This window comes from Cetorhinus maximus, chromosome 17, assembly GCF_964194155.1.
Source record: "Cetorhinus maximus chromosome 17, sCetMax3.hap1.1, whole genome shotgun sequence".
Lineage (NCBI taxonomy): Eukaryota > Metazoa > Chordata > Chondrichthyes > Lamniformes > Cetorhinidae > Cetorhinus > Cetorhinus maximus.
In genome coordinates, this window is record NC_135895.1 from 84,485,895 (window position 1) to 84,499,026 (window position 13,132).

A 13,132-nucleotide genomic window follows, 5' to 3' on the forward strand; every position below is an offset into this window, starting at 1 on the left:
TACTATGTACCTTTGCTGTAACAAAGTACTTCTCCTGGCATTATCCCTCTTTCAGACAGTGTTGTACCTAACATCAGCATGGGGAGAAATTTCTCCCCGTCGGGGGGGGGCTGAGCGGGAGCGGGCAGGGGCGGGCGTTCAGCTGATTGCAGCCCGCGATCGGCTGCGTGCCGCCATTTTACATGCGTGGGCCAGTTAAGGCCCACCCAGCGTGCCGCACACCCAAAGCGCTGGGCGCTCCCTGTGTGGGCGGGGGAAGGAGGCTGAGTCGGGGATTGCGCTCTTTCACACATGAGCGCGAAAGAGCACAGAAATCTCCCTGAGGCACAGACCTGCCTCAGGGAGATTAGTTTGATTTTGAAAAATTTAAATAAGAAAAAAAATATTCAGACATGTCCCCTGATGTGACAGTGTCACATGAGCTGGGACATGTCTATGAATTTTATTAAAAATGTTTATTAAAGTTTAAAAGCCTTCATGAAACCTCATCCCGCCCATAGATAAGGTTTCAAGATAAATGCGAAGGCCGTCTGGGCTCTTTGCCTGCCCACCAACCTTAAGGTTGGACAGGCAACTATGTTAATTATTTTAATTGATATTTAAATGGCTCTAATAGGCCTTTGACAGTTCGGCAGGCACGCAGCCGACTCCAGGGCGCGCTGGCTGAACTGAAAATCAGAATGACGCGCGGTGACTTCAGGACGCACGCCCGACGTCACCGCGCGTCATTTTATGTGCCGGCAAGCAGGTCCTGCTCCCGCATGCCGACCAGGAGACCCTGGCCCGTGTGTTTGTGTATTGTATTGGGCTTGGCCTTAAATGTCAACCGATGCAGGGAGTTATGTTTGTGATTAGTATTTTCTACAGTATGTTACATAAAGATAAAGTAAAAGCCAAGTATTCATGACCTTCTCATGCTCAACCCTTTAATGCTCAGGATCCAACTGCACATTGAATGGATCTAAGATTTGAATCTCTGCTGAGCCCTGGGGCTTTGTTTCTGACCCCTTCAGAAACATTTCTTTCTGATATTTACATTTTGCTTCTGATCTCGGCTCCTAATGTCCGTTTTTACTCTTAACGATACAGCCTTTACCTTATCTAAATCATTTAATACTTCTTGCACCTCAGCAAGGTTGCTCCTTCATTGCCCTCTCTGTAGGGTGTACAAATAGACCTTTTTCAAACTTTCCTCATTGATCACCTCATTACACTCGGAATGATTTATATTGTCCCTTTGTAGTGTAGAGACAAAAACTGCACATAATAATCACAAATAGAGGAATTTCACGTGGATGTGTGATCTTATCCATAAATGTGCAGTCCCAGCATAACCTGATTTGGCTTTCATCCGACAGATTCAGCTCTATACCCCAGCGTTTGAATAGCTTTTGTAATTGCCTTGCCACTGTCTAGACATTAATGATGATAATTCTACTATCAGCTTTTTGCAGTTGGCTCATTTTACTCTCTTTGAATTTATGTTACATATTTATATTACATTCAGTGTGCAACACTTGATATTTGCCAGTGTTAAACTTAATTTGCTCATGCCCGCCTGAATCTAAGTGATCTTATTTCTGCAGAGCCTTAGCTGTATCCTGTTTTATGCGTCCGCTTCATTTTTGTGTCATCTGCAAATTTTACTCATTTTACATTTAACATGCAGGTCAGTCATATAAATGAGGAGTGACAGATATCCTTGCACTGACCCCTGCAAGATCCCCTGACTCTTAAGGTTGCACTGTTGTCTGGTATTCTCGGTTTCTTATTATTCAGCTATGTACCTTTCTCTCCAGTCTCATACCCCCTTCTGAATTTCCAACTTATTTAAAAGCTGTTCATGTAGAATTTTGTCAAAGGCTCTTCGAAAATCCGAATAAATAATATTCTTTATGTACAATACCTTTAAAAAAGTCAGGGAGGTTTGTCAAGTCTGACCTTTCCTTTCTAAAACCAGATTGGTTCCTTCTTAATTGATATCCCTCACAACAGAAGGCTTGTCATTCTCTCTCTGGAATCAGACATATATTTCCAAAAGAAAGGGAATGTTGTAGTGTTCCCCTCTCCCCTGTCCCCCGTCCCCCGTGCCCTAACCATAACCCCTGACCCCCACCCCACCAGTCCCAAACCTCATCCTTCCTTACTCTACTCTTTGCCGTTTGAGGTGATGAGGATACAAATGCAATGATAGGAACAGGGAGTAGGCCATCCAGTACCTCGAGCCTGTTTTGCTATTCAAATAAATCATCACTGATCTATATCTGAACTGCATGTACCCCCGCCTTGGTTCCATGTTTCTTTGTTTGCTTGCCTAATAAAAATTCAACAATGCCAGTTTGAAATTTTACATTGACCCCCATCCTCAAGATCTTTTTGAGGGAGAGAGTTCCACATTTCCAGCAACCTTTGTGGGAATAAGTGTTTCCTGATTACATCCCTGAATGGCCTAGTTCTAACTTTAAGGTTATGCCTCTTTGTTCTGGATTCCCACATCTGAGGAAATAGACTCCATTTACCCTGTCAACTTCTTTAATCATCTTAAACACCTCAATTAGATCAGCCCTTCATCTTCCATACACCAGGGAATGCAAGCCTAGTCTATGCAACCTGCCCCTCATAGCTCTTATAATCCCAGTATCATTCTGATGGATCTGCACTGCTTCCTGACTTAAGTCAATGCCCAGAACTGAATGTAGATGGAGAGTAACTGTCAGAGATCTGTTTGTGTACCCTGTGGTGCTTGTGATCAGAATTGTTGAATTGGTGCATTGAACATTTCCATGTGTGTGTCATCTCTCGAGGTAGTTCAACCTCCATGCCAGGACTGGAACATGGAAATCTAGGCTGGTACACCAGTGAATGGAGTGCTGCACTGTCAGAGGTGCCATCCTATAGATAAACCACCCTGTTGTTCAGTGGTTGATGTGAAGCTTATGGACCCCGTGGCATGTTGCAGGAAGAGCGCAGATCTTTCTTGATGGATGCCAAATATTCCTTCCTCAAAAGCATTTCAAAAACAAATGAATTGATCTTCACCTGTGCTTCTTGCCCATCCCTAGTTGCCCTTGAACTGAGTGTCTTGCTAGGCCATTGCAGAGTCAACCACATTTCTATGGATCTGGAGTCACATGTAGGCCAGACCAGGTAAGGATGGTAGATTTCCTTCCCTAAAGGGGATTAGTGAACCAGACAGGTTTTTAACAACAAGTAGATGACAGTTTCATGGTCATTATTACTGACACCGGCTTTCAATTCTAGATTTATTAATTGAATTTAAATTCCACCAGCTGCTCGAGTGAGGTTGGAACTCATGTCCCCAGAGCACTGGCCTGGGCATCCAGATTACTAGTCCAGTGACATTATCACTATGCCTAACTGTAATGTATAGAAGCACGATAATATGAAGTCTCTTTTCTATCTGCTACTTTCAGACATGTTTGTATGGTGAGTCCCACCATTTCTTCAGTGTTCAAAAGTTAAACCACTTTACATAGCTCAAATTTTGCTTATTCAGTAGTCATATTACTCAATGCTGGGGGTGGTGGTTTGGAAAGCACTGATGGGAAAAACTAAAGGTATTGAAGCCAAATTTGTCTCAAATTGAAAAGCTCATTGTTCCTCAGTCCAGCCAGGGAGAAATTGTATTGTCTTCAAGTTGGTAAAATGCGATCCTCGGAGCTTAGCTCTTCTTTTGGGTCTGAGTTGCTTCACCCTAAAGACTCATGCCACTTCTGCGGTGAGAAATCAACAGAATCCTGAGCTGCAGTTACAACAGTGAAAGGGTGTGGGGGTCCACAAGAGATGAAGCTTAAAGGACATTGACTACTTGATGTCTTAAGTAGGGCTTTCAACCCAGAACGGGATTCTGGAAACAATTCTTAGGAATGATACATCTAGGCTCAAATATCTAAATGCTCCACTGGTTTCTTGAAGGGACCAATGCTGGAGAGCATTGAATAGTGGAAATACCGGGAACCATCTTCAACCAGAAATGCAGCGCGGATGATCCATCTCGGCCTCTTCCGGAGGTCCCCAGCATCACAGATGCTAGTCATCAGCCAATTTGATTCACTCCACATGATATCAAGAAATGGCTGAAGGCACTGGATACTGCAAAGTCTATGGGCCCTGATGATATTCTGGCATAGTACTGAAGACTTGTGCTCCAGAACTTGCTGCGTCCCTAGCCAAGTTGTCCCAGTATAGCTACAACACTGGCATCTACCCAGTAATGTGGAAAATTGCCCAGGTATGTCCCATTCACAAAAAGCAGGACAAATCCAACCTGGTCAATTACCTCCCTATCAGCCTACTCTTGATCATCAGTAAAGTGACAGAAGGGGTTGTCAACAGCGCTATCAAGCAGCGCCTATTCAGAAATAACCTGCTCACTGATGCTCAGTTTGGGTTCTGGCAGAGCCAGTCAACTCCTAACCTTATTACAGCCTTGGTCCAAACATGGACAAAAGAGCTTAATTCAAGAGGTGAGGTGAGAGTGATTGCCCTTGATATCAAGGTAGCATTTGACAAAGTCTGGCATCAAGGAGTCCTGGCAAAACTGGAGTCAATGGGAATCAGGGGGAAACTCTCTGCTGGTTGGAGTCATACCTTGCACAAAGGAAGATGGTTGTGGCTGATGGAGGTCAATCATTTCAGCCCCAGACATCACTGCATGAGTTCCTCAGGGTAGTGTCCTAGGCCCAACCATCTTCAGCTGCTTCATAAATGACCTTCCCTCTATCATAAAGTCAGAATTGGGGTGTTTGCTGATGTTCAGTGCCATTCATGACTACTCAGATACTGAAGCAATCTTGGGCTGACAAGTGGCAAGTAACATTTGTGCCACACAAATGCCAGGCAATGAGCATCTCCAACAAGAGAGAATCTAGCCATCACCCCTTGACATTCAATGGCATTACCATTGCTGAATCCCTCACTGTCAACATCCAGGGGGTTACCATTGACCAGACACTGAACTGGACTAGCCATATAAATACTGTGGTTACAAGAGCAGGTCAGAGGTTGGGAAGTCTGCAGCGAGTAACTCACCTCCTGACTCCCCAAATCCTGTCCACCATCTACAAGGCACAAGTCAGGAGTGTGACAGAATATTCTCCACTTGCCTGGATGAGCGCAGTTTCAACAACACTTGAGAAGCTCAACACGGCCCAGGACAAAGCAGCCCGCTTGATTGGCACCCCATCCACCACCTTCAACATTCACTCCCTCCACCACCGATACACAGTAGTAGCAGTGTGTACCATCTACAAGATACACTGCAGCAACTCACCGAGGCTCCTTCGACAACTCCTTGCAAACGTACAACCTCTACCAACTAGAAGGATAAGGTCAGCAGATGCATGGGAACACCACCACCTCCAAGTTCCCCTCCAGGCTACACACCGTGTTTACCTGGAACTATATCACTGTTTCTTCACTTTCGCTGGGTCAAAAACCTGGAACTCTCTTTCTAACAATACTGGGCGTACCTACACCACATGGAGCGGTTCAAGAAGGCAGCTCACCATCACCTTCTCAAGGGCAATTAGGGATGGGCAACAAATGCTGGCATAGCCAGCGATGCCCACATCCTGTGAAAGAATGAAGAAAATGTAGGGATGGATAGATACATTTCTCTTTGGGAATGGGGCTATTTACAAAGAAATTTTCTTTCGGAGATTCAATAGGTAGGATGTCATCCATGACAGGACAGATTGTGGATGATATGGTGCAACAGCAGGCTTCATGGGCCAAATGGTGTTATGTCATTCCATATTTCCTTCAATTCTAATGAACAATGATATACTTCAAACATATCGCTTTCAATCTTTTATAAGCCATGCTGCCAAACATTGATTGAAGGAGAACTCCACCCTACGTATTGTTCTGTGAAGAGCTGAGTGATTGCTTGTTGTTCAGCAGCTGCATTCTCAGATTAGTCTGGCAAAAACCTCTGTTGTTGGATTGGAATTGATGTTGGACTTCAGAATCCCTACTGATTGCGTGGAAAGCATCCCCATTCTTAAATTAAAACAAAAACAGAATTACCTGGAAAAACTCAGCTGGTCTGGCAGCATCGGTGGAGAAGAGTCGACGTTTCGAGTCTTCACGACCCTTCAACAGAACTGAGTATAGTTAGGAGAGGGGTGAAATATAAGCTGGTTTAAGGTGGGCGGGGGGAGAGAGAAGTTGAGGGGGTGGGGGTGGTTGTAGGGACAAGCAAGCAGTGATAGGAGCAGATAATCAAAAGATGTCACAGACAAAAGGATCAAAGAGGTGTTGAAGGTGGTGATATTATCTAAGAGAATGTGCTAATTAAGAATGGATGGCAGGACACTCGAGGTACAGCTCTAGTGGGGATGGGGTGGAAAGACTGACAAGGTATTAGTTGTAGATTTAAAAATAATGGAAATGGGTGGGAAAAGAAGAATCTATATATATTATTGAAAAAAAAAACAAAAGGGAGGGGGAAGAAACGGGAAGAGGGTGGGGATGGGGGAGGGAGATTAAGATCTAAAGTTGTTGAATTCAATATTCAGCCCGGAAGGCTGTAAAGTGCCTAGTCGGAAGTTGTTGTTTCCTTTAATTTCTTTTCACAGGATATTGCGCTCTCATCATTCTGTCCCAAGCCCCACTAATCCTTGCCTAAGAGATGGGGCGAGGCTCCCAGGCAGCTCTCCTTCTGAGCTGGCCTTTGCTGCTGGGAGAAAGCGCTTTGTCTCCCCTGGGCACGCTCATCACCATGCAGCTGATCGCCAGCAATTTGCTCTGTAGCCTTCTGGAAATGAATCCTTGGTGCAAGTGTAGACTGAGATGGTCAACTGCTTGAAGAGGTTTTGATGGTTCTTATCTGGGATTCAGGGATGAGGAGAAAGTGTCAACTGCGAAAGAAAGCACCCAGAATTCAATAGGTGGGATGTGAATAGTGCACCAAGGAATGAAGCCCTGAAAAAGGCAGGACTTTTTTGTGCTTCAATCAGGGGAGGGGGCAGGGATGAGTTATTTAGGAAATGTGTCATTTCAGTTTGTTTTTGTGAAGGGGAGAGGTCGCTATCAAATTACTCATCACACGCTCAGATTCATGGTCTGTAAGCGCTTCAGAATTAATAATAGGAAGCTGCTTCACGCCATGAAGCATAAGTTACAGAAATGCCACTCTCCATGACTGTTTTTCTTAAGAGGAACTTATATAGTGTTTAGAAGTACATCAACCAAGGCTTCTGGCCATTGACCTCCTGACCCATGTGTTGTCCCTCAAGTTGGAATGGGTTTTTATTAACAGTGACTGTATCTCATCCTTGCACCATTTGATGAGTCATTTCTAGTTAGTGCAATGTTGCAGCTGACAAGTGCATGTAGTTCAATGATTACTTGACAGCTGTTGTTCATGCATTTAAAAGAACAAAGGCCTGCATTTGTATAGTGCCTTTTATGACCTCATGATGCCCCGAAGCATTTTATAGCTCACGAAGTACTTTTGAAGTGTAGACACTGCTGTAATGTAACACAGCAACCAATTTGCACACAGCAAGCTCCCACAAACAGCAATATGATAATGACCAGATAATTTGTTTTTGCGATTTTGATTGAGGGATACGCATTGGCCAGGACAGCGAGGATAACTCTCCTGCTCTTCATTGAAAAAGGCCATGGAATCTTTTATAATAACTTGAAAGGGCAAACGGGGCTTTGGTTTTAATATTTCATTCAACCTCCAACAGTGAAGCCCTCCCTAAGTACTGCACAGAAACGTCAGCCTTCATTTTTGTGCCCAAGTCCTGGGGTGGGACTTGGACCCACAAACCACTGACTCAGAGGCAGAAGCGCTACCAACTGAGCCACACTTTAATTGTCATGACAGGGAGAACTTGTAAAGTCTTTGTGGATTAATAAGCTCCGAGGGCCTTGAATGGCCTCCTGTATCTAGTTATATTGTGCTTTTAACATATTGTCCGAAGTGAGTGTTATTTTTCAAACTGCACTGTGAGCTTTTTAACAAGTTCACTTATTCTGGTCTAAGTAATGCCTTTGTTTATCCAAACGGTGTTTTGTTTTGAAAGTTTTTAGATGTGGGTGGGAGAGTTACTCTATTTTAGTTTCACAATGAAAAGATTGTTTTAATTACTCTGATTTCCAAGGAGCCAATGTTTTTTCTGCTTTAATGAAGGGCACTGAGAGAGATTGATATTTCATTTCAAGAACCTTTTATATATTTAATATCCAATGTAGTTCACCGGTTATAAGTCTTTCTTGCGCTGTTCATGCTGTAATATTTATTGCCTCACTCACAAGGCTAATTTCATGTTAGTTTTCCCCCTTGTTTCCTCTTCTGTAGGCAATGGGGTTTCTGTTTGTGCTCTTGAGGTCAGGCAGTGAGTGTCAAAAGGCTATTTAGCTGTGAATGTGGTTACAACTGTTTCCACACCTTCCCTCTCTTTGACATGCATATATCCAGCAGATTGTTGGACAGAAAGTTAGCAATTTCCTTCATGATCATTTGCTGAGGGCTACAGGTCAATTGTATCTCCTTTTAAGAACATATCAACACACAAAATAGGAGCAGGAATAGGCCATTCAGCCCCTCAAGCCTGCTCCGCCATTCAGTAAAATCGTGGCTGATCTGTTTGTGTTTCGAGTTCTACATTCTCATCAACCCCCGATAACCTTTGATTCCCTTGCCTAACAAGAATCTATCTACCTCCACCTTAAGATTATTCAATGACCCCACCTCCACCCCCTTCTGAGACAGAGAATTCCAAAGTCGCACAACCCCCAGAGAAAAAAATTCTCCTCATCTCTGTCCTAAATGGGCGACCCCTAATTTTAAAACAGTGCCCCCTAGTTCTGGACTCACCCACCAGAGGAAACATCCTTTCCACCTTACTGCCATTAGCCATGTTAGCTTGGACTGGGGATTGACCTAGGACCTTCCTGGTCTCTATGGCTCAGTTACTCATTGAATGAAGTTACTGAGCTAGAACAGGCGAAGCTGATCTTTTGCTTCGCCTATCCTTTCCAGCACCACCTTGATCTTACATTCTTGGAGAGGAAGACAACCTTGTTACAAGACTCTCTAAACTTTCTTTTCCTTTCTCCTTTTTAGAGAGGCGGGGAATCTGTGCGGGGACTGCGATGAGGATGGGAAATTTTATCAGTACGCACACACGGCTTCTTCACCTCGTATCTGCGATGCATCGGGCTACTGGACTCCAGAAGAGGCAGTGGGTAAGAGACAAACAAGAGAGATAAGCGCCATTCCTGTTAGCTCCCCTCCTCTCCTCTAGGTGGAAGCACAAGCTTGTTCTACATCCAGTTATATTTTGAACCCATTTATGCAATCTCCTATCACTGAATTCCATCAGAAATTGTTCGAGCAGCCTATTACTGTTCGGTTAAAAAAAACGCTCAACTTCTTTTACTATTAGCTTCCTAGTTTGTGTCCGCTAGAAGTCTTTGCCCAAACCTACCAGTTTACATAACGCCATTTTGTTAATTCTCTTCAAAACTTCAGTTAAGTACCCTCTTTATTAAAGGGTACAAACCAAAGGCCCTTAATCTTTTGTTGTAACATTAATACCTGGAATCATGGTTGTTAGTCCCCAAGGTGTCAGGCATGGCTCAGTTGGTAGCACTCTCACCTCTAAGTCAGAATGTTGTGGATCAAATCCTGCTCTTGAATCTTGAGTGTAAATTCTAGGCTAACACTTTAGTGCAGTGCTGATTGTCACACAATCAGAGATGCCAACTTTTTAAAGGATGAGATGGCTGTCCCCTCAGGTAAACATAAAAGATCCCGAGGCACTGTTTTGGAGAGGAACATGGGTGTTCTCCCTATTGTCCTGGCCAGCATTTACCCCCTGACCAACATCATTAAAAACCATTATTTGGTCATTATCACATTGTTATTTGTGAGACCTTTCTGTGTGCAAATTGACTGCCATCTGTGTTACAATAATGGCTACACTTCAAAAGTACTTCATTGGCTGTAAAGCACCTAGGAGCATCCTGAAGTTGTGAAAGGTGCTATATAAATGCAAGCCTTTTTTACTTTTAATTGTCTCTGATCTAGGCCTTAATGAACAGAATTGTTAATTTCTCTCTTTGGCTTTTGCTTTCTTCTTTCTTCTCATTGACAAAAAACACCCTTCTTATGTTTAAGTGAGCAAAGTCTCAGATGGCCTTCCATTACAGGGGACAGTACGACTCATTTAGAAGCTGCCTCTTCAGGAGGGGGGAGGGGGCAGTAATTTGCCACAACTGAGACACAAGATCTTTATTGCTCTCTATTTTCTCTGCGGTTAAGGGCAAAGCTGTCGCGAATGCAGGTCTGGAATGAGTTCAATGCCAACGCACTGCTAAACATGGATTGAACAATTGAAATGTTAGCTATTACCTGGGGAGTTGACATGCCAATGCACATGTGAAAGTTACAATTGTTATTTATGTTATCCAAAACTCAGAGGTGAAAGGAGGACAAGAGACAGAATGCTCAGATGAGGTGCAAACTCTTCCAGCTCCCTATTTGATAGGCAGCACAAATAACTACAACAACTGTATTGATACAGCACCTTTAAAGCAATAAAATGGTGCTGCACAGAATTGTTATCAAACAAGATATGAGACAGAGTCACATAAGGAGATATTAGGTCAGATGACCAAAAACTTGGTCAAAGAAGTAGGTTTATTTGAGAGTTTTAAAGAAGGAAAGTGATGTACAAGAGTTTAGATAGGGAATTCCAGAACTTCAGGCCAAGGCGATCAAAGGCATGGCCACCAATGGTGGAGCAATTAAATCTGGGGATGCTTAAGAGACCAGAATTAGATGAGTCCAGATACTGGGGAGACTTGTGGGACCAGGAGGAGATTACAGAGATAGGGTGTAATGATTGTAAGTTAAACCATTTCTCACTGTTATGGGGATCATGTGACTGTATAGACCAATCAGCCCTAAGCGTGGGGAATCTTAGGGCAGAGCTTTTTAGCCTTGGTCTTGGAACAAGCATGTAGCCTCATCTGAAGTCTGTTAATAAAGTTCATATTTCCTACAAGAAACCTGCCCTGCACTCTCCAAGTTTATTACAACTGGTGACGAAGGAAAAACAGCACCGACATAGCACCTCGCCTCACGACTGTGAGTATCATGGAACTCATGCACCCAAAGTCTGTAGATTAAAACAGGCAGAATGCCACCACTGCCACAACAAGGAGCATGTTGTTAAACAGCGTAGAACTAGATCAAGGCAGCCATTCAGACATCAAGTCAAGTTAAATTAAGTGCAAAATATAGAAGAGCCAGAAGATACTGATGCTGATATTTATTCCCTACACAATCTGAAGGCCAGGGAAACTGAACCAATCACTGCTACAAGTCAAGTAAATGGAAAGCCTCTGCTCATGGAGGTGGACACAGGATCATTGACCACAGTGGTGGGAGAACACAGCTTTAAATAACTCAGAGAAGGTACCCAGCCATTAAGCTTGGAGAAAACCACTACTCAGTTAAAAACATATACAGGAGAGGCAATACAGGTGAAAGGCATCACCTCTGTCCCTGTATCATACAGACAACAGACAGCTCAGCTCTTTTTTTATTCATTCACAGGATGTGGGATTTGTATAGTTTTGCCAGGGTGTCTCTTAATCTGATGGTAAGCTGCTTGCACCGCAGTTTGGACCTTTTTTTATTCATTCATGGGATGTGGGCTTCGCTGGCTGGGCCAGCATTTATTGCCCATCCCTAGTTGCCCTTGAGAAGGTGGTGGTGGTGAGCTGCCTTCTTGAACCACTGCAGTCCATATGGGGTAGATACACCCACAGTGCTGTTAGGGAGGAAGTTCCAGGATTTTGACCCAGCAACAGCGAAGGAACGGCGATATATTTCCAAGTCAGGATGGTGAGTGACTTGGAGGGGAACTTCCAGGTGGTGGTGTTCCCATCCATCTGCTGCTCTTGTCCTTCAAATGGTAGTGGTCGTGGGTTTGGAAGGTGCTGTCTAAGGAGCCTTGGTGAATTCCTGCAGTGTATCTTGTAGATGGTACATACTGCTGCCACTTTGCGTTGGTGGTGGAGGGAGTGAATGTTTGTGGATGTGTTGCCAATCAAGTGGGCTGCTTTGGATGGTGTCAAGCTTCTTGAGTGTTGTGGGAGCTGCACACATCCAGGCAAGTGGGGAGTATTCCATCACACTCCTGACTTGTGCCTTGAAGATGGTGACAGGCTTTGGGGAGTCAGGAAGTGAGTTATTCATTGCACAATTCCTAGCCTCTGATCTGCTCTTGTAGCCACAGTATTTATATGGCTAGTCCAGTTCAGTTTCTGGTCAATGATAATCCCCCCAGGATGTTGATAGTGGGGGGTTCAGTGATGGTAATGCCATTGAACATCAAAGGGCAATGGTTGGGTCCTCTGTTGTTGGAGATGGTCATTGCCTGTCACTTGTGTGGCGCAAATGTTACTTGCCACTTGTCAGCCCAAGCCTGGATATAGTCCAGGTCTTGCTGCATTTGGACATGGACTACTTCAGCATCTGAGGAGCTGTGAATGTAGACTGATGCAGTAATTGGCCGAGTTGGATTTGTCCTGCTTTTTGTGTACAGGACATCCCTGGGCAATTTTCCACATAGCCAGGTAGATGCCAGTGTTGTAGCTGTACTGAAACAGCTTGGTTAGGAGTGTGGCACGTTCTGGAACACAAGTCTTTAGTACTATTGCCGGAATATTGTCAGGCCCCATAGTCTCTGCAGCATCCAGTGCTTTCAGCCGTTTCTTGATATCACGTGGAGTGAATTGAATTGGCTGAAGACTGGCATCTGCGATGTTGGGGACCTCTGGAGGAGGCCAAGATGGATCATCCACTCGGCACTTATTGCAATTGCTTCAGCTTTATCATTTGCACTGATGTGCTGGGCTCCTCCATCATTGAGGATGGGGATATTTGTGGAGCCTCCTCCTCCAGTGAGTTGTTTAACTGTCCACCACCATTCACAACTGGATGTGGCAGGACTGCAAAGCTCAGATCTGATCCATTGATTGTGGGATTGCTTAGCCCTGCCTATCACTTGCTGTTTATGCTGTTTGGCACGCAAGTAGTCCTGTGTTATAGCATCACCAGGTTGACACCTCATTTTTA

The 13,132-nt window shown here is 44.1% G+C and overlaps 1 protein-coding gene across 1 annotated transcript in view; it reads left to right on the forward strand.

Annotated features, from left to right (window-relative positions):
* Positions 1–13,132, forward strand: part of pappa2 (pappalysin 2) — a 477,685-nt gene that overhangs the window by 179,493 nt on the left and 285,060 nt on the right. Inside the window, exon 6 of the mRNA XM_078561789.1 lies at positions 9,107–9,228. Coding sequence (XP_078417915.1) covers positions 9,107–9,228 — 122 coding nt within the window. The remainder of the gene's footprint in view (positions 1–9,106; positions 9,229–13,132) is intronic.